At 45.2% G+C, this 22,050-nt stretch overlaps 2 protein-coding genes and 1 long non-coding RNA gene across 9 annotated transcripts; 1 reads left to right on the top strand and 2 right to left on the bottom strand.

The window, feature by feature from the left end:
- Positions 1-4,344: 4,344 nt before the first annotated feature.
- On the top strand, positions 4,345-5,626 carry LOC125549421 (cationic peroxidase SPC4-like). Its single transcript, XM_087517292.1, has 2 exons — positions 4,345-4,671; positions 4,778-5,626. The coding sequence occupies exons 1-2, from the start codon at positions 4,366-4,368 to the stop codon at positions 5,624-5,626; spliced, it is 1,155 nt and encodes a 384-aa protein (XP_087373418.1). The 5' UTR covers positions 4,345-4,365.
- Positions 5,627-9,108: 3,482 nt separating this feature from the next.
- On the bottom strand, positions 9,109-13,691 carry LOC147982218 (uncharacterized). 7 transcript variants are annotated; one of them, XR_015599124.1, is made up of 6 exons: positions 12,931-13,691; positions 11,679-12,833; positions 10,927-11,542; positions 9,821-10,862; positions 9,632-9,727; positions 9,109-9,416 (listed from the first exon to the last, which is right to left on the bottom strand). It is a non-coding gene; the product is annotated as an uncharacterized LOC147982218 (long non-coding RNA). The 7 variants fall into 7 exon arrangements; XR_015599125.1 differs by having other exon boundaries at positions 9,821-10,851; XR_015599127.1 differs by having other exon boundaries at positions 9,821-11,145; positions 11,444-11,542.
- A 478-nt stretch (positions 13,692-14,169) lies between these two features.
- Positions 14,170-18,226, bottom strand: LOC125527840 (thioredoxin Y, chloroplastic). The gene is made up of 5 exons (XM_048692350.2): positions 17,947-18,226; positions 17,053-17,141; positions 16,411-16,588; positions 16,190-16,297; positions 14,170-14,421 (listed from the first exon to the last, which is right to left on the bottom strand). Exons 1-4 carry the CDS (start codon positions 18,109-18,111, stop codon positions 16,232-16,234), a joined length of 498 nt encoding a protein of 165 aa, XP_048548307.1. The 5' UTR covers positions 18,112-18,226; the 3' UTR covers positions 14,170-14,421; positions 16,190-16,231.
- Between the last annotated feature and the right edge of the window lie 3,824 nt (positions 18,227-22,050).

Below are 22,050 nucleotides of genomic sequence, written 5' to 3'. Positions count from 1 at the left end.
CATGACCATAAAAGATATTACTCATATAAATAGAACAACCATTATTCTCTGATTTAAATGAATAACCGTCTCGCATCAAACAAGATCCAGATATAATGTTCATGCTCAACGCTGGCACCAAATAACAATTATTTAGGTCTAATATTAATCCCGAAGGTAGATGTAGAGGTAGCGTGCCGACCGCGATCACATCGACTTTGGAACCGTTTACCACGCGCATCGTCACCTCGTCCTTCGCCAGTGTTCGCTTAATCCGTAGTCCCTGTTTCGAGTTGCAAATATTAGCAACAGAACCAGTATCAAATACCCAGGTGCTACTGCGAGCTCTAGTAAGGTACACATCAATAACATGTATATCACATATACCTTTGTTCACCTTGCCATCCTTCTTATCCGCCAAATACTTGGGGCAGTTCCGCTTCCAGTGACCAGTCTGCTTGCAGTAGAAGCACTCAGTTTCAGGCTTAGGTCCAGACTTGGGTTTCTTCTCCTGAGCAGCAACTTGCTTGCCGTTCTTCTTGAAGTTCCCCTTCTTCTTCCCTTTGCCCTTTTTCTTGAAACCAGTGGTCTTGTTAACCATCAACACTTGATGCTCCTTCTTGATTTCTACCTCCGCAGCTTTCAGCATTGCGAAGAGCTCGGGAATAGTCTTATTCATCCTTGCATATTATAGTTCATCACGAAGCTCTTGTAGCTTGGTGGCAGTGATTGGAGAATTCTGTCAATGACGCAATCATCTGGAAGATTAACTCCCATCTGAATCAAGTGATTATTATACCCAGACATTTTGAGTATATGCTCACTGACAGAACTGTTCTCCTCCATCTTGCAGCTATAGAACTTATTGGAGACTTCATATCTCTCAATCCGGGCATTTGCTTGAAATATTAACTTCAACTCCTGGAACATCTCATATGCTCCATGACGTTCAAAACGTCGTTGAAGTCCCGATTCTAAGCCGTAAAGCATGGCACACTGAACTATCGAGTAGTCATCAGCTTTGCTCTGCCAGACGTTCATAACATCTGGTGTTGCTCCAGCAGCAGGCCTGGCACCCAGCGGTGCTTCCAGGACGTAATTCTTCTGAGCAGCAATGAGGATAACCTCAAGTTACGGACCCAGTCCGTGTAATTGCTACCATCATCTTTCAACTTTTCTTTCTCAAGGAACGCATTAAAATTCAACGGAACAACAACACGAGCCATCTATCTACAATCAACATAAACAAGCAAGATACTATCAGGTACTAAGTTCATGATAAGTTTAAGTTCAATTAATCAAATTACTTAAAAACTCCCACTTAGATGGACATCCCTCTAATCTTCTAAGTGATCACGTGATCCAAATCAACTAAACCATAACCGATCATCACGTGAGATGGAGTAGTTTTCAATGGTGAACATCGTTATGTTGATCATATCTACTATATGATTCATGCTCGACCTTTCGGTCTCCGTGTTCCGAGGCCATATCTGCATATGCTAGGCTCGTACAGGTCGATGACGATCCCCGGGCTTCGATCTAGCAAAGCGTCGGGGAGGAGTTCCGTCAGCTTGACGGCGTGGTGACGATCTTGATGTTCTACTGTCGCAGGGCTTCGCCTAAGCACCGCTACAATATGATCGAGGTGGAATATGGTGGCAGGGGGCACCGCACACGGGTAAGGAACGATCTCAAGGATCAACTTGTGTGTGTAGAGGTGCCCCCTGCCTCCGTATATAAAGGAGCCAAGGGGGAGGGTGCGGCCGGCCAGGAGGAGGGCGCAGGAGGAGTCCTACTCCTACCGGGAGTAGGACTCCCCCCATTCCTAGTTGGAATAGGATTCCCCGAGGGGGAAAAGAGAGAGAGGGGGCCGGCCACCTCTCCTTGTCCTAATAGGACTAGGGGAGGGGGAGGCGCGCAGCCCACCTTGGGCTGCCCCTTTCGCCTTTCCACTAAAGCCCACTAAGGCCCATATGGCTCCCGGGGGGTTCCGGTAACCTCCCGGTACTCCGGTAAAATCCCGATTTCACCCGGAACACTTCCGATATCCAAACATAGGCTTCCAATATATCAATCTTTATGTCTCGACCATTTCGAGACTCCTCGTCATGTCCGTGATCACATCCGGGACTCCGAACTAACTTCGGTACATCAAAATGCATAAACTCATAATAACTGTCATCGTAACGTTAAGCGTGCGAACCCTACGGTTCAAGAACAATGTAGACAAGACCGAGACACGTCTTCGGTCAATAACCAATAGCGGGACCTGGATGCCCATATTGGCTCCTACATATTCTACGAAGATCTTTATCGGTCAGACCGCATAACAACATACGTTGTTCCCTTTGTCATCGGTATGTTACTTGCCCGAGATTCAATCGTCGGTATCCAATACCTAGTTCAATCTCGTTACCGGCAAGTCTCTTTACTCGTTCCGTAATACATCATCCCGCAACTAACTCATTAGTTGCAATGCTTGCAAGGCTTATGTGATGTGCATTACCGAGAGGGCCCAGAGATACCTCTCCGACAATCGGAGTGACAAATCCTATTCTCGAAATACGCCAACCCAACATCTACCATTGGAGACACCTGTAGAGCTCCTTTATAATCACCCATTTACGTTGTGACGTTTGGTAGCACACAAAGTGTTCCTCCGGCAAACGGGAGTTGCATAATCTCATAGTCATAGGAACATGTATAAGTCATGAAGAAAGCAATAGCAACATACTAAACGATCGGGTGCTAAGCTAATGGAATGGGTCATGTCAATCAGATCATTCAACTAATGATGTGACCTCGTTAATCAAATAACAACTCTTTGTTCATGGTCAGGAAACATAACCATCTTTGATTAACGAGCTAGTCAAGTAGAGGCATACTAGTGACACTCTGTTTGTCTATGTATTCACACATGTATTATGTTTCCGGTTAATACAATTCTAGCATGAATAATAAACATTTATTATGATATAAGGAAATAAACAATAACTTTATTATTGCCTCTAGGGCATATTTCCTTCAGTTGGAAATAGTGCCAAGCTATGCTGGAACCAGCCGTCGGCGAGGTTACATACATTGGGCGACAAAAATGTTGCAACCAGCGGGGCAGCGGAAAAGGCTGCAACCAATGTGAGGAGTTGCAACCCTCACCAGCGGTTGCATCCTACCGTCGGCGGTGCACGACCATATCAGTGGAGTTGCACTCGCTTTGCATTCACGCAATTGCAGTCGGATTACAACATTTGTAGTTCCATGTCTAGGGATATGGACATGCAGACGACCAACTGCAATCGCACCGTGGACCATGCAATTGCAATGGTTACAACATTTGCAATTGCATGTCGAAGGATGGACATGCAACTGTCATAAACCGTCACCCCAATTGCAATCGTGTTCTGGATCATGTAGTTGTAGTCGGATTACAACACTTGAAGTTGCATGTCTAGAGATGAACATGCAATTAAAAAAAGTACAATTTTTCTTGTACACCTTGATACTATTTAAAATTTGTAGTTGTGATCTCACTTCAAAGTTATAGCTCAATTAGTAACAGTAACGAATTGTTTACATATAATAATGGAAAAATTGAAAAAAAAAGGAAAGGAAAAAAACCAAATGACAACAACAACAACAACAAAGAAAAGTACGCATCAAAAAGGGAGATAGACGAGTCATGGGCATAGAGAATCATAGGGTGGATTTGCCCATTAACTTTTTGGGTCCTGATAACGTCTACACGTGTGGCATATTAGACATCCGCACACACATCGTGTGTGGCGTGAGCAGGAGGCAGCCCACACAGACTGTGTGTGGGCGAATATTAGAATTGATCACACGTGTGGATGCAACTACTTCGTGCCACACGTCCAATAAGTACTACTCATTTCCACCCCGTGCGTGTGACATGAAGTAAATATGCCCACACATCCTGACGCAGCGACGTTAGTTACCCGCGGGATGACGATTTAGTTGTCATCCGAGATGGCAGATGTAATTATGTGGGATGGCAAATGTAATTGTAAAAGCATGGCAACTCTTTATGTTTTGGCAGCGATTTGCCCGGTGGAATATTCCCGCACCGGGCCACCCGACTGGGCCCGTTTCAGGCCCCCAAGGCCCGTTCCCCTTCCCCCTGTGGAGCGCCCACCCAAGCTGCTCGATTTCCCCTAAAAAATCCCAAGCTGATCGATGGCGGAGACTCGCATCGTCCCTGAGCTCCTGCTACTCATGGCGGATATAGCACATCTGCGTTGTCTACCTACGTACGTGTCAAACACAAGAGGAGACTCGTTTGTATAAAACCAAGGCAGGTAGGTGACCATGAGTCCGTGACACACACGAACGAACGTAGCAGAGCAGACACGCGCGCGCGGAGAGATGGTTTGTGCTAGGACGGCTAGTGCTCCTCTGCTCGCTGCAGCACTAGTACCGGCGCTGGCAGTGGCCTGCTCGCTGGTGTCTGGGGCTCATGCGGCGGCAGAGCAGGAGGCCGCCGGCGCCGGCGGGAACGACTTGAGGTTGAGGCAGCCTCCGATCACGCGAGGCCTGTCCTTCGACTTCTACAAGCGGAGCTGCCCCAGGGCCGAGTCCATCGTGCGCGACTTCGTCCGGGACGCCGTCCGCAAGGACGTCGGCCTCGCCGCCGGCCTCCTCCGCCTCCACTTCCACGACTGCTTCGTCCAGGTGCTTACCTTGCCTTCTCTTGCCTGTGTTGATTGCCTCCCATCAATCCAGTATTTGGCTCATGCATCCATGGGTGCGGCCGTGCCCGCGTCATGCATGCATGCAGGGCTGCGACGCGTCGGTGCTCCTGGACGGGTCGGCCACGGGGCCGGGGGAGCAGCGGGCGCCGCCCAACCTCACGCTCCGCCCCTCCGCCTTCAAGGCCATCAACGACATCCAGGATCGGCTGGAGCGCGAGTGCCGCGGCGCCGTCATCTCCTGCTCCGACATCCTGACGCTCGCCGCGCGCGACTCCGTGGTCGCCACCGGCGGGCCCGAGTACCGCGTGCCGCTCGGCCGGCGCGACAGCCCGCGGTTCGCCACACCGCAGGACGTGCTGTCCGGCCTCCCCGCGCCCACCTCCGCCGTGCCGTCCCTCCTCGACGTGTTCCACAACCACAGCCACGACCTCGACGCCACCGACCTCGTCGCGCTCTCCGGCGGGCACACCGTGGGGCTCGGGCACTGCGCCTCCTTCGAGGGCCGCCTCTTCCCGCGCCCCGACCCGACCATGAGCCCGGACTTCCTCGGCAGGCTGAAGCGGACGTGCCCGGCCAAGGGCACCGACCGCCGCACCGCGCTGGACGTGCGCACGCCCGACGTGTTCGACAACAAATACTACGTCAACCTGGTGAACCGGGAGGGGCTCTTCGTGTCCGACCAGGACCTCTTCACCAACGAGGCTACCCGGCCCATCGTGGAGCGCTTCGCGCGCAGCCAGCGGTACTTCTTCAACCAGTTCGGCGTGTCCATGGTGAAGATGGGCCAGATCAGGGTGCTCACCGGCGACCAGGGCCAGGTCCGCCGCAACTGCTCCGCTCGCAACCCCGGCACCGTCGACAGCGACGTCGGCCTCGAGTGGTCGTCCCTGGTGCAGACCGTCGTGGACGGCGCTGCGGAGAGCCTCGGTTTCTAGCATTAGAATCTATGGAGTAGTAGCAGCTGTTAATCATGTCGAAATAAAATACGTAGTGACCAAGGCAAAAAAAAAAAGGATGATGAGGCTGTGTACCACCCCAACGTGTGTTATGTTCACCAGTTAGGTTAATCGATCGATGCGTATGATGCTGCTTTTTTTGAAAGGGTAATACTTTATTTCTCACATAATGGCAAGAACGTTTACAACATGTTGAGAAATAAAATTTGGGATAGCACCTTCCCAAAACTCTGAAGATCTACTAGCTAGAGATGACTTAGCTATGCAATCAGCAACGTAGTTTGCTTCCTTAGGGCAGTTACTTACTTCATATTTTTCGCATAATCCAGGCCCATCTCTTTGCTCTCTAGTAGGATAGCCGAGAATTTCAGAGTTGAGAGCACACATTGCATTAGAACTATCTGACTCAATGTGTAGGATGTTATAATCAATCTTGCCAGCCAAATAGAAATCATTCTGGATAGCAATCATCTCTGCCGCATACACTGACACCACATGCGGTATGAACCAAGAAGCAGCCGCTATAAAGTCACCATGCTCATCTCGTGCCACTTCTCCTGTGCCTGTAGCCAAATTTTCGGCGCTGAAAGATGCATCGACATTGATTTTAACCACTCCTCTCATTGGCTTGTGCCACATATGATCATGCTTAATCATCGGCTGGTTCGGTGTTAGTGAGCGAATAAAGTTTGTTGCTAGAACTCGTATTGATATGGCGGTTTGGTGCGGCTGTCGGACTGTCTCGCCCTTAACAATTTGTCGTCGTTGCCACCAAATATACCAGCTTGCCACCGCAGATAATTCAGCCACAGATAGAGCGTTCTTTGAATCGTGACGCTCTAAGAGAGAAGCCAGAGTGGATGCGCCTGACCGGTCCTCCGCAACAGCTTGCAGAACTTCAGCCTCGAGTCCCAGCTCCTTCCATATATCCTTCGCTCTCTTACATGTGAATAAACAGTGCTGAGCATCCTCATATCCTGTCTGGCATATCGGGCATTGTCCCGTAACTGGAATATGGCGGCTTGCAAGGGTACCATAGCATGGTAAAACTCCCCTAATCACCTTCCACACGAAGTGTTTAACTTTGCCAGGAATTCTCAATCCCCACACACGTTTCCAGATATGATTTGGCCAACTACCTTGTGCTGCACTTAGATTCTCCCTGCCTCCAAATTGGTGTTGGAAATGCACATGATAGGCTGATCGCACAGTGAAGACACCAGATCGATTATAGTGCCACGATACAAGGTCTTCCATCACCTGCACTCGGAGAGGTATTTGTAAGATTCTGTGTGCATTAACTTGCCAAAAAACATCTCGGATCAAACTCTCATCCCATTGCCCAGTATAGGGATCAATTAATTCCTTCACCTTGCTCAACATAGTTGCTCCCCTTGGAGTTATAATTTTCCTTGTTTCACTAGTTGGAATCCAAGGATCATTCCAGATATTTATCTGTGAACCCGTACCCACCCGCCAAATGCACCCTCTCTTAAAAGTTTGTATACCCGATACGATACTTTGCCAAGTAAAAGAAGAGCCCTTTTTTGGTCCCGCCATGAGTATATTTCCATCAGGGTAGTACTTTGCACCTAGAACTCGTGCACACAAAGATTCGGGATTCTAGAGTAAGCGCCAACACTGTTTTGCTAGTAAAGCAAGATTAAAACTATGCAGGTCCCTAAACCCCAATCCACCCTTACTCTTCGGGATGCATAACTTCCACCATGCAAACCAATGCATCTTCTTCTTTTTCTCACTATCCCCTCACCAAAAACCTGCAATCTCATCTGCAATTGCCTTGCAAATATTTTTGGGGAGTTTAAAAACGGACATAGCATAAGACGGGATTGCCTGGGCCACTGCCTTCAACAAAATCTCTTTCCCCTTCATTGAGAGCATCTTCTCCTTCCAACCATTAATTCTCTAGCAAATTCTATCAATAAGGTGTTGAAAACAGTCACTTCTATCGATTCCCACAATAGTGGGAAGACCCAGGTATTTATATGTTAGTGCCTCCGTTAGAATATTCAGATTTACACATACCTCCTCTCTAACCAGCACACTTGTATTCGGACTAAAGAAAATACTTGATTTAGGAGTACTTACACACTGACCACTACTCCCACAGTAAACTTCTAGAATTCTTTTCAGTGTGTTTGCATTCTGAACATTTGCTTTCATAAGAATCAACGAATCATCTGCAAAAAGCAAGTGGGAAATAGATGGTGCATCTCTGCAAACACGTATCCCTTTAATGCCACCCACTTCTTCTTCATGAGCTAATAGGCTAGAAAGACCTTCTGAACAGATCAAAAACAAGTAAGGAGATAGAGGATCTCCCTGTCGTAAGCCTCTTGATGGTATAATCTCCTCTGTTTTCACTCCATTGAACCTTATTTTATAAGTCACTGAGGAGACACATTGCATTATCATTTCCACCCAGGCCGAGTGAAACCCCAATTTCAGCATCATTTGTTCTAGAAAACCCCATTCTACTCTATCATATGCCTTCATCATGTCCAATTTTACTGCACAAATTCCATTCGATCCATGGGTCTTCTTCTTTATTGCATGAAAGCATTCATAAGCTACTAACACATTGTCAGTTATAAGTCTTCCAGGGACAAAAGCACTCTGTGTTGGAGAAATTACCTCTGGAAGTATCTTCTTGAGTCTGTTTGCAACCATTTTTTATATGATTTTATAGACAACGTTGCACAAACTAATAGGTTGATATTGAGTGATTACCTCCAGGCTAGCAACCTTAGGAATTAACACAATATTTGTTTGATTCCAACCGGTCGGTATCTTCCTGTTGTGGACTGCCTCTAGCACCTCGTCCGTAAGTTCATCGCCTAGGATGTGCCAGAAGCGTTTGAAGAAAATTGCATGCAGTCCATCAGGCCCGGGTGCCTTCATATCCCCAATCTGAAACAAGGCCTTTCGTACCTCCTCCCGCGTGTATGGCTCCATCAACGATGTGTTCATTTGCATAGTGACTTTTGGTTTCACCATATGCAACAAGCCTTGATCATATTCAAGAAAAGAGGCCAGAGAAATAATTTGAAATAAGTGGGTTGAGGTTATCATTTCCCTCTACCCACCCATTATTATTATCCTTCAGTTTCTTAATCAGATTCCTCCTCTTCCTAGCAGAGGCAAAATTATGAAAATACTGACTATTGCGATCCCCTCTACGAAGCCTTGATCGATGCGTATGTTGCTTGTTCTCTCTCAGCACTCAGTAATGTTATTATTTTGTCTGCTTTATTTTTACCTCCCTTTCTTGCCACACTAGTGGTTGGGGCGCGCCACCTAAGCGGTGGTTTAGGCGATGCCAGGTTGGGTACACGCCCTTTTCAGTTTCTTTTGCGCTTTCTGAGTGTCATATGGACATGCAAACGATGTGAGAGATTGACCAGCTCAATATATTAACTATAATAATTAAGAAATGAGCATGTTGCATAACTTGGTTCCATCCATTTAATAAATAAATATGTAGAAGCAAGCCTGAAGGCCATGCTTACATAGGGCACGACCTACACGACTCCATACGCCACTAACTTCGACGGCATGAGGATGCCCGCGCGGCATGGCCGTTCCTGATGAAGGGCGACATGGCCGATCTCCGCAGACCCCCTTCGTTGTCGAGGCTGCCGCCGCTCTTTTGCACTGCTCTCTCCCATTCCCTTATCCCTTTACCTTGCACCCCATATCCTGCGTGCAAGGCTGTCAAGGATGCCCCGTATATTGTGTAAAAATCCATCTGAGACAAGAAATAACTCATGAAGAAGTAGGTACTAACTGTCGAAGCATTTACATTTTTGGAATAAATACTAAAGGCATGATATTACTGGAAATAATTCCCATGTGTTCGTTGCTAACAAAACTATAACTGTGACATTTCTTTAATGGCAATAGAGCCAAGAAATAAAGGAAAGACAACCATTATTATAGTACTTATGGCATAAGTTGCATTACCTGCCTCATTGTAGAGCTAGAAGATATTTGTAGCCATTGATTATAGGAATTAATTAAAACAGTCACCTTCATCAGGTACCGATTTTGTAAGAGAACCTACACATCAAACAGAAGGCGAACGGAATTCAGTATCTTATGAAATAATGAAAGTATAACTCTGCAATTCATCAAGTTCAATATGAATCATACATTAATAATGGTGCAGCGATATGTACTTCATATCTGAAAGGAATAACAAATAACATTTTGGAAGATCAGCAGAAAGTGAGCACTTCATAGCTGAAAGGAATAACAAATAAGCAGAGCTAGTGTAGATGCAAATTGAAATGGCAAGTCCGTTTCATTGTAATACCAACACATCAGAAGTGAACACTTCATAGCAGAAAGGAATAACAAATCACATTGTAGATGATCACCAGCAGAAAGAAATGAGGACGGTATAACTAACATTTCCTAGCATTCACTCCTTTCAGCAGTAAAGTGCACTGCCTAGTAACATCTTAATCTTATTTGCATCACATAATTCTGCTGGCACTAAATGGATGTTGAAACATATATGACCAAAAGTGGCATCTAAGAGAATCGAGATACCTACTATGACATCTTTCTGTCATTCTGTGAAACAGTTCTACTCAACAATGTTAGCACTGTACAATATTTATGAAAACAACTAAATTTAATAATTTATGATGCAAGTAAAAGATGATGTGGCAGCACTACTTACCTATGCATTGTTCATGTATATTTTTTCACTGCTAAAAATTAGGTGAAGCGGCATATTTCTGCATTTTGTCATTCATAAATAACCACGTGTTGCTTCAAATATATCACATAAATCATGTTTCTAGGAGGTGCTAATCAAGTTCATATTAAATGATCAAATCTTCCTCACACTCTCTACTCTGAGACTACTATTTGGTAAGTGCAAGCTTTTCCGATCAAAGTATGGATGCACTCTTATAGCTGTCTAAAGAACATTAGCAGCTGGTATTTGCAGCGGACTGATCACCACAAACAAAAACAAAGAAACGGGGAGCACGAGAACCATAAATCGAGAGGCCAAATGAGAGATAGGGCTCATAGAGGGGGTCTTCTCATTGCCTCATCTTCAATATCTGCTCGAAACACATCTTGCCGGAGCAGCCCATGCCTTATTCGTCAACCGCCCTGACCCCCTCCTGTGGCTGCCAGCCGTCGCTTCCTCATCTGCACCCTTCTATCTGCTTCAGCACTGGACATGGCGGTCAGTGTGGACCTACCATACCCAGACAGAGGAAGGGGGAGTGGCGGCGCACCTTGACAATCTCTATGGCATCCCAAGAAGAAGATCCTCCTCAAGCAGCCCCCCATCGCAGATCCATGGAGAAGAGGGCTGCTCCTGCTGAGAGCCGTGGTGGAGAGATGGCGGGGCGCAACTCTGACCCATTTGAGCATGTCTCCTAGCTAGATTGGACAGGGAGCATGGTCTCCCCCAAGCACTCGAGACAATGGATTCAAGGTTATAGATGGTGCTGCTGATTGCAAATAAACTGCAGATTTCAGGTAAATATAGCTTTGTACATATTTTACCTCTTCGGATTTAAACACAAGTTACTAATTTCAAGATTAAAAAGTACAATATGCACCACATATGACAGCATGATATGAAATATAAAGAAAACATGCTAATTCCTTTTCTGTCTATTTTTATAGTCATCTCTAGTTCACCGACAGTTTCATGTGCATTAAAGCTTGCATATGCACACTAAGATTAATTTTACATGGCAAGTACATCACTAAGGAATAATAATAGAATGTTTGCAAGTACGATACCTGTAACAAGTGTTCTCTTGATCGTAGTCATATCAGGTTAAAGCTTGAGTACTATATAGCAATGCTTCGTATTGTCATTGTAATTACTCTGAAACCATTCTGTCCAGAAAAAATACTTGGTCACCATGAGCTTCGTAGTATCTCGGTGACTTCGCCTTGTCAGATCAAAATAACACACAGTGTGCTAGACAAAAAACTTCTAGATTTGACAGGAACATTTAAGCGCTTAGCTTACCCAGCGCTGCAGTGACTCGTACCAAAATCCAGTAGAGCGCGCTCCAAAAAAGCTGATGCATGTGGCTGCATCAAATTGACTTCGGCCGTCGCTGCTACAAAAGTGCTTAAACTGAACAACTGAGAGAAATGATAGGTAAACAGACACGGCTTGTCAACATTCCACCACCATAATCAACCGTAAGTGGGGCCTGGCAGAAAATTCATCATGGTTAGATCTGAAGTTCAAATATTGCAACAGACTTTGCCCTCTTAGAATTAACATGGAGGCCTGAAACCTCCAATTAGTAAATAATAACCTCCTATATCAAAAGAAAAGCTAGATCGAGGAATCTATTATGCTAAACCTGGAAATGACCAGATTCTATGATTGTGTTGATCATCGAGAAATCAGTAAAAAAATACTAAAGGAAAATCTGAAGAGGAATCAACCTGCAATTACCATACGGCAAGTTGGCTGAAATTACTCAATGTTCATACCTATCTTGAAGTATAGACGTACAGGTGATACAAAATATTTAAGAGAATTGCACACACAATGACCACCACGCAACTGAAATTCAACTATGTAGAGAAAAATCAAGGACTACTGAGATGATTCAGTGATCTATGTACCTAGACACTGAAACTACACATATAACATAAGAGGAAAGGGAACACAGATTCAGAGTACCAGGCGTTATTTGTAGCTGCAGATTCTTGCCATTCACCACTTGGTGCAACGCTAAATACATGAATCATGAACTTACTAAAGAGTACAATTTTAAACCTCATTGGGTTAGCTAAAATTTCACCACGAAATGTGCAAATAAAAGCACCTAAATCCAAACAACAACGTGTGAGATCAAAGTAGAGGAAGATCAAACCTGACAATGAGTGGCTGGAATGGTATTGGAGCTGAAGCAGCGCTAACATCCAACATTTGAGTAAGTGCTGTTGTAGTTACGTCCCTCCCACAAGCAGCAAGAGGGTATGTGAATGGCAGCATGTTAGTGCAGGTGCAACGTACACATATATAAGAAATTCCAAATGATTGACCCGAACTATCTCACCACCATCCAGAATTCTTTAGAGCCGCCCAGTTACCTTTGCAGCCCGTGCTACATCTGCTTGTTGATTACTTCTTCTTACTCTCTAACCTTGGACGTTGACATACCTGCAGAGGGACAAAAATCGATGATGAATGGAACCAACCAGGTGACAAGTAGTGGTCAAGAGGAGAGAAATAAAAAACAAATAGGGGAAGAACGAACCATCATCACAACTTGTCCTCAGTTCCTCACCAGCTTGGCAACGTTTACCATGAATCAGCCAATCAACCACTGAGGTGACGGCAAGAGACTCATCTTGGAGATCGAGGTAGTCGGCGGCGTTGATGTGAGCTCCATCACCAGATGCTTGTGCTGCTCCTGGATGACGACGGTCGCCATCGGGCCATGCAGGCATGACGCAGCGGCGCCGTGCTCGCCGGCCGGGCGCGGTTGGCTGCTCCCCCTCCTCACGTCCAAATGCGACCACTCATCTCTCTCTCCTTGGACATGTCTGGCAGATCGATGGAGCCGACGGGTTCTCTCTGGTGCCGCCGGCCGATGGGCGAGGACGACGACGGCGTCGAAGCCCTTCCTCCCATGGCAAACACCGCAAAGTCGGAGGATTTGGGATGGGCGAAGACAGCGGCGTGGACTGCTGGGATGTGAGGAGACGGAGACCACGGACGCCTTCGTGGGGAAGTTTCCTTTCTCTTTCGCTATTTTCACCGAGGGAGGTGTTACCTGGGGAAGATCTTTCTATCGCCACATTGAAAATCGCTGACGTGGCATAGCCCCATCGATGGCCCTGCATGTCGCTTCGTGCGGTGGACCATCCCTTGCGCTGGCTCTCCAATCAACGAGCACGGTGAAATCGACGTGGATCCAGCGAGGAGGCGCCGTTTACGCGACTCTTATTGGGTTTAATGGCTAAGAGTGACGCTAAACAAACCTAGGTGAAACACTCCACACATTGTTCAGTAGATGCCTCTGGGGCTTGGTTCCTGAGCACACACAGAAGACCGTATGTTTATGGAGAAAGCAGAAGAAAAGGGCTAGTGAGTTAGCTTAGCCAACCCAAAGTATTATCATTATTAACACTGACCGACTTCAGTGACCAGGGAAACAAATACACACGCAGGTGAAATAACGTCAGAATAATCGCCCACTTCGGTTCGCACATGGGGAAAAAACAACGTCCGATTTTTTCTTTTTACACAAAATATGTGATTTTGGAATGCTTGCCGACGAATTCGTTCCTCATTGGGAACAAATACACACAGTACAAACAGCTCTTGTAAACATCGGATAATCACGATGGGATATTTCCAGCACATTGCTTAATGGCCATTCAAGTACATATTCTAAGATAGATGCTGGAATCCACAATCGTCCACGCCAAAAGGCAATGATGAATTATAAAGTTGTCTTTAAGGAGCAGACTACGAATATATAAATGCCATGTCACAGTAAACTTCAGCACTTAAGATTTCAACTTGATAAATATGGATATGGTAATTTTCCGTACCAGGCAAATGGAACACCAGAGGCTCAGTTCCAAAACAAAATCTTAGTCGCTGAAAGAATTTACACAGAAGAAACATACTTAAAATATGCATCTAGATGTGCGCTTCCATATCTTTGTACACCGAGATTTCAGACCGTTTCACATAGTTGGTAGATCAATCCATAAGGAGGACATTCTTCACACATGCTCTGTATGTCAAAAGCAAAAGGTAGCTTTAGCTGGTAGGGATAATTATTGTGCTGCATCAAGCATGAGCTAGGATCCAATATAAAAGCAGCCCAACAGTCTATATTTACAGCAATCGTCTGCTTAACTCAGAGTTATGTATAATAACCCAGTTAAGATTATCCTGATCTGAAACAATCAAACGCTTCACCAGTAGCATACCCAACACAAATGTTTAGTGTTTCTAATGTATATTATTACTATAAAAGACATAGTCCTAGTCATTTCTTATATTGGTTATTTTGTCCTGATCTTTCAGAATAAATACTGTACTCTTCTGAATATGTATAAAAGAAGTAAAAGGGAAAACACAGATACTCCCCTACGAAACAATTCCGTAGTACCGCTTCAGTAATATTCTACTACTCTAAGCAAGGGATCTATTAAAGTCAATAACAATGCACCACGTCTCTACAAGTCATCAAGTAAGATTTCACTCCTCTGCTGTTTTAAATACATACAACACAAACCGACAGGCATTGCACATTGCGTACTCAATTTTTCTATTAGAGCCACATTACCTGTAAGGTAAGGAAGTTCTGCACATCGCACTTGGGTCAGAACTAAAGCTTCTCTTAACAATTAGGCTTAGGCATACGTGAAGGGATGAGCAGATGAGAATTCATGCATAAGAGTAGTGTGGCCAAATGTTTGAATTTGTCGATTGATACACATAGTTGTCTTGATTTGACATGCAATACGCTTTTATATATAGTTTGCAATACTTTTTGGATCGATCCGCCATCTTAAGATCCGCTATTATTTTTATTATTGCCATCTGTAATGTAACCTATCCCTTACAGAAAACTAAGTGAGTACACATCAGCATGTTGACAGTGATGATTACTTAATTACAACAAGAGTTTATATTTCAGAAAACTGTGAACATCAGTTTCGATCTGGTGGGATATAAAATCCCAGCACGTTTGGAACAGTGTTATTAACAATTTACTCTAGTGAAGTCCAACGTACGCCTGTTTTTAATCGACTCCAAACAGCAGTCGTGCCAGATTTCCCAGTAAATCCTAGGAACAGACCAGTTTGTATCAAACCAACAAGATACTGAATGCAAACATGCACAAATGATTCCCAACCTTATTAATAGAAAGAAAGAGCACAGTAGCAACAAAAAAAAGGAACTGGCATAGCTGCCTAATGGGTTGGATCAACTGGCTTAGAATCCTCAGTGAAAGAAAGACAATCCAATTGCTGTAACTAATCAGGGAGATGGTAAAAGTAACTGTGGTAATATCATAGTGAACTACAGTTGCCGAAAGGCAAGTATATCTAGATTCGGCTAGTTGGGGACAAAACCATGGTGAACCAGAATACGTAATGGACTTTTGCATAACTAACTTCGCCGATTCCATAATCAGAGTTAAGGAAGAAGGAATAATTTGTTTATAGATACATAAACCGGGATGGATATACACAACCAGTGACTGAGATGTCTCAGACCGATATGCCAAACAAAGTTCTGCTAATTTAACATCATTACATACTGCACAATATGTAATTGAGTCTCTCATTTTGACAAAATCAGTAACCATAATGGGAAAGATGATGTAAAGATGAGTCATGAATCAATGCAATTGTTTCAAACTGTAGCTTTGAAGGGAATGTTTATTTTTTTTGTAACTCAGGTAAAACCTCTGTAACAACAATCAACAATGGATGATCCATAATTCAAATATGCAAACATAGAAAGACATGTTATGGGTAGCAACATACATTTCAGGGAGCGAAATTCCTTGCTGACAATACATGCACATGCTACTTTGGAGCTTCTAAAGCACTCTCAATCTGCAGGATTAGCTGGTCAGCAGGCAACGCTCCCTCCTGAATACCGGCAGATAAACAAAAATACAGACCAAAGCCACGTTATAACAATTTCATCAGCACCAGTCAAAACAGCATTTATAAATGGAGAAACATGAGTGATCAAAACTTACAAAGCGATAACAAGGTTCCCCATCCTTGAAGACAATGAAAGTTGGTAATGCTTCAATTTTATACTTATTTGCAATGCTTGTATATTTCTCTGTATCAATTTTCACAATGTTAATCTTGTCACTCATCTTCTCATGCACTTCTTGAAGTATGGGAACCATGTATTGGCACGGACCACACCTAACAAAAAGAATAAAAATAAATGCAAACATACAGCATATTGGTATATATTTACCAATCTTCCTACAACATAGCCATGCAATTTGCAAACATACACCGTTTTTTTGTCAGAAGGAGAAATGATGCACTTCTTCATCAAAGTATGTGAAAGAAATTAGTCACAAAACACAGAATCGTATAAATTAGTAAGATTCACTTTTAGTGTTCAAAAGGCAGTCATCTTTGGACTAAAGCAAAACTAACATGGTAGCACTTTAAGAATCCACAAGATGAACACTAAAGAAAACAGTTAAGAGCTTGGCGGTACTTTCTAAGTAGGAACAGGACATGCCACCACCAAACTCGGCTCCATAAGGTTTAACACAATGATGATGGGCACAATTCACAGTATATCTAGTATAGACCAGCGATGTTCTAGGCCATATGTACATTCAGGAGCACTAGCTTTGCAAGTGGCCGCGTACCAAGTTGCATAGAAGTCGACGAGTAAAGGCTTTTCAGACTTCTCCAATAACTCATCGAAGGTAGAAAATGTTTCCTTCTTAGCTTTGACCTATCGGAAAAGATAGAAACAACAGAAAAAGTAAACAAAAGAAATAGATATATTTTAAAAGCAGCAGATCATTAAGTCATTAAAACAGAGTAGAATGGTTCTTTTTCATTTCTATGATAATGTCTGTAGATGACTACTGCGTAAGAGGGTTGCACCATTGAAACAAGTGACCAGCCAAAAACAACATAGCTTTTTTTAGCACCAAAAATAAAAAAAAAACGTAGCTACTGATGGCTCTTCACCTACATCAAGTTAACAGCCTAGGAAGAAAACAGACAAGTGGCACAAGAGTTTATATTATACACTTAATATTAATTTTTTTAACAGTTTAATGTTACTTTAGGATTATTTGTTGGAATTATGAAGACATTTGGACAAAATAATACTCCCTCCGTAAACTAATAGTACAAGACGTAGTGATTTAAAACGTCATATATTACTTAGTTTACAGAGGTAGTGCTATATATAGCGTAGTTTTCACAAATTTTGAATCAATGTATTTAACTTATATTGTCTCTATACTGTATATATGTATATAAATCGTGGAACCCCCCGAACTAACATCCGAGGTCCGCCACTGTCATAGACAATTACATTTAACACAAAACTATGTCCGGCTACACCCAATTCTACTATTACTAGGATTGGTCTGGACCTCTGAACATAGTACACAAAGCGCCCCCTTGGCTTCAGATTTTACATGGCAAAGCAGAGATTTTATCTGGTCCAAACTAAAATTCCCCACTAAAATCCGTGCGCGTTCCCACGACCGACCGGAGGTGGCCCAAATGCACCGAGTACTCACCAGTAGAGCGGCTCCCCTGCGAGGCGGCGCGGCCGCTCGCCGGAGCCCGACGGCCGGCGGAGAGCGGCGGGGCGGTGCCCACTGCGAGGGGCTCGGTGCCGGCGAGCGGGAGGCGGCGTAGGCGGCGGGGGCGGCGGCGGCGGCGGTGGTGGTGAAGGCCGCCATGGGTGGGGTCTCCGTGGCTAGGGTTTTGGTCGGCGGCGGCGCGTGTGGTGTACCCGCTTCTGTTATCTGCAGTGTGCGCGTCTTTGTTCGCAGGGAAGAAGAGGGAGGATGACGTGGTGGACCGGGTTCGCCACGTGGAACACACATCTTACCTACTCCATCGGTGTTGATTCGTTTGGTCGACTCAGTGTTTCTTTTACTTTTTACTAGCACATATACCCGTGCGTTGCAACGGGAGTGAATATTAGCATGTTCATCAGTGTGGCATAATAACATCCAGAAGGTATCACATAACAGGAAGACACACATCAAGCTCTAAAATAGTGCATATCAGTTAGACACTACTAGGGAAAAGCCTAGCAGCAACGTGGGTTTTCGGCCTTTTAGTAACGCGGGGCCGGCGCTACTAATAAGGCGCTACAGCTAACGTATAGCAGTAGCGCTGGTCCACCCGTACTATTGCTACACAGGTGTTGCAGCAGCGCGCTTAAAGGAACCTCGCTGCTGCTAATAGCTATAGCGCGCTTCCCATGTGCGCGCTACTGCTACAACCGCGTTGCTGCTAACTTTTCTCCACTCGCTACTGCTAATTTTAGTAGTTTTTTGTTTTTTTTTGGGCATATTTGTTTTGTATTTGAACAGGCTTTATAGAAGAATCTTTAACACATACAAATGTCATCATGATACACATACAAATGCCTGTGAGACCATAAATGTAATCACATACAAATAGTCTCGTCATAATCATCATCCAACACAAAGTGGTATCTTGTCATCATCTCGAAAATAGCGATACATGCAAGTCTTGAATACTTGCAACTACAACGTCATCCATCTAAACAAAGGTATACGCGAGAAGAGCTATCACTATGAGTGAGAGCGGAACTATGCAGTACATGAGATGGCGGTTACGAGTCCTCTCTCGCGCTAGCGTAACCTCAAGTAACTAGCTTCTCCTTCTTGTCTGCTTTTGAAGCCTTTATATGGCTGGCGTCCGAGAACCCATTCACTTGCGCCTGACACTCATGTCACTCGTTGTACACCCCCGGAACCTTCCCTTTGTACACGACATAGCAGTTCCATCTCGCCATCAAGAAACTAGGTACCTGTTAGAGATGCATGTTCATGAAGAGGATGTACAATCATATATATGCAACAAAATATACTAGAGAACACCGAAAAAGAAAGGGTTAGCAACTAGATGCAACATACAGTACGCAAATTAATTAACTAGAGGTACGCAGGTCATCGTACGCAAACTAACAAAGTAGCGTTACGCAAGTTCGGCAGGGATCGTGGACATCACAAAGTTGCATCGCTACAAATAGTATACAAGTTCAACCGACACATATCATCATCATTGGCATCATAAATCACTAGAAGTTCCATCCTTCCATATCATCGAGGATGGACCCTAGCTTCTTGAACGGCGTGAGGTCTAGATGTTGCATGCCTATGCGAGTTCGGACGTCAGCTCGCGATATAGGGCTGTGGTGGAACATCCCCTTCTCATCGATGACTTCTTTCATGATGATCGTCGCAATGTCGCTTTGGATGCGAAAGAAGTCATCTCTAAGTTTATAATCCGCTTCTCCATGAGATTCTAGCCACTTGTGGATATGATCATCATTTCTGCTTCTCATGTGAAGTTTTTGGTGATCCGTGTTGAACTGAATCATGAGATGGAGGATGTACAATCCATCCTTCTTGCTTGGTTTTGGGACTTGGATGTAGGAGAAGTTAGTTTTATGCGCGAAACCCATCTTCTTGTTCCTTTGTTTCCTGATCTGCATGTGGTCACCTCTAAAGCTGAAGCCTTGGAGAGCATCATCTAGAATATTCATTATGTGGTGTAGTCTTTTTTCTCGTAGTCTCTGGAAGGGTCAAAATACACGGCGTGGGAGACTTGCGGATAAAGAACGATAAGGACGGCGCGCCCGTTGCTGCGGGGAAAAGACACCTCAAATTATTCCCCATAGAGAGAGAAGGAATGATTGAAATGTATGAAAGGGTTGTTCAAAACTGACTTACTTTGGATGATAAGGCACGAGGACAATTTCCCGGTCCTTATTCTGTACCATGAAGTTTTGGAGGTAGTCCCTAGCAGTTTCACGCTCAAAGTCGCCGAGACTCAAGAAAGACTTGTGCATGTAGTACGGATCCGCCACACAGATTTGCGAGACTTCTTCACTGTTCATGACAGAGCTCATATGTAGCGCAAAAAGGCGGACGATTGTAAAATCGAGCCGCCTTGTCAGAAACATCTCAAAGATATGGTCAAACCGCAGGAAGAACACCTCCGCGGGCCGTGTCTCGACGTAGCACTTCCCCTCAGGCACACGAGCCGCGTATGTCGGATATCCTGGATCCTTTGAGGCTAGTAGGCTTTTCTCAGTCGACAGCACATGGTCGTGCAGTCTCCTGAGATCCCCTGATAGTGCCTCCAGCGGTTTCGGCGGTAGCATCGGCTCTCCCGTGAGATGGAACATGGCCGCACCTTTCACGGGTACACGCTCTTCAGAATGCATCGTTTGGCTGCTATGTGCTCTGGCTTGTTTGGAGGCAGCTATCTTCCCCGATCTCTTTCTCTCCTTTTTCTTGGGCACACCTTCTAGACCCTTCCTTAACCCCTGCCCCAGTGTTCCCGGGCTAAGTACTGTACGACCCTCGCACTGGGATAGTTGAGTCTGTGTTGAGGCGGCATCTTCAGGCATGTCCTGTGAGGATTTCATGAAGAGAGACTTTTTGCAATCCCTGCTACGACCTTCCTGCCCGGGCATATCATCCATATCCTCATTAGCAAGCTGATAGCCCAATTTGTCATATGGTTGACTCATCAATTCTATGTCACAGTCATACGCGTTTGTATTGAGGAAATCCATAGGGTCGACCTCCGTCTCATCATCCATTCTCTGTTCTACAGGACAAATTACATCAGCCAGCACTATTGCACCCCCTTCATCATGTCGTCCGCCGCTCTCACCCGGCACTACAGGAGCTGGTAATTGCGTAGGCGGGGTGGTGGTCTCCGCACATGCTTGTTGATGTGTGGTTATTGGTGTGCTCTCGGCCGGCTCCAGACGAATAAGATTCTTCGGCCATAGCAGCACCCAAGCCTTGCAGCTTCCAATCCGCGGCGGGGTCTCGTCGTCCGCTCCCACATGCTGTACTGGAGGAGGCAAATCCTCATGCCCCGATTTCACACTGGACAAGCTAACCCTAAAGTGCCCAGCAGGGATCGGCTGGTTGTGGAACGTGGGTTGCAAGGGGTCCATTATCATCCCCTTTCCACGTCCACCTTCTGGCCTTTGATCAAGTAGAGTATGGTGCACGGGGTTTCTTTCGCCTGCAAACACATATGTCTGTGGCGTAAAACATCCGAAAGGCAACAAAAATGGAATATTATATATATATATGGTGGTGCGACATGTAATTACCATGATGGCGTCGAGCTCAGCCAAAGACGAAGGCCCACCGAGCGCGCCAGAGACTGAGGACGGGCTGCTATGAGCGGGAGCGGCTGCGAGAGGAGGCCCGGTTGCGTGGGCAAGTGATGGTGCGATGATGTTGTTGTTCATGGAGTTGCTCCCGTTGAAACTGGGCAACGGGAAATCATGTACCGTATTGTCTGGATTTTCCTTCATCCAGTTGATGATAACTGGAACCAAGTTAGTAGCGAAATCATTTCTGCAGGCAGTTACAGCTGCATTGACTGCCTGCTGTAACAACTCATATTTGTCCTCGGCTGCATTTTTCGCGTCCTCAACTACTTTTTTCTCGACCGCAAGCTTCACCTTCGCGTTGATGTCCGCCTGACTAAACTTCTTTTTCTGCTTCTTGGCCTCCGGGCCCTCGTTGTAAAACACCTTCCACGTGGCGCCATCTCCAGCGCCGTGCACATGACCATATTGCGGCCGCTGGCCCAAAGGGAGTCCCTTA

Source organism: Triticum urartu, chromosome 3A (assembly GCF_056163025.1).
Source record: "Triticum urartu cultivar PI428250 chromosome 3A, HENAU_Tu73, whole genome shotgun sequence".
NCBI lineage: Eukaryota > Viridiplantae > Streptophyta > Magnoliopsida > Poales > Poaceae > Triticum > Triticum urartu.
The sequence above is the reverse complement of the archived record's forward strand: the minus strand, read 5'-3'. Positions and strand labels throughout refer to the sequence as shown.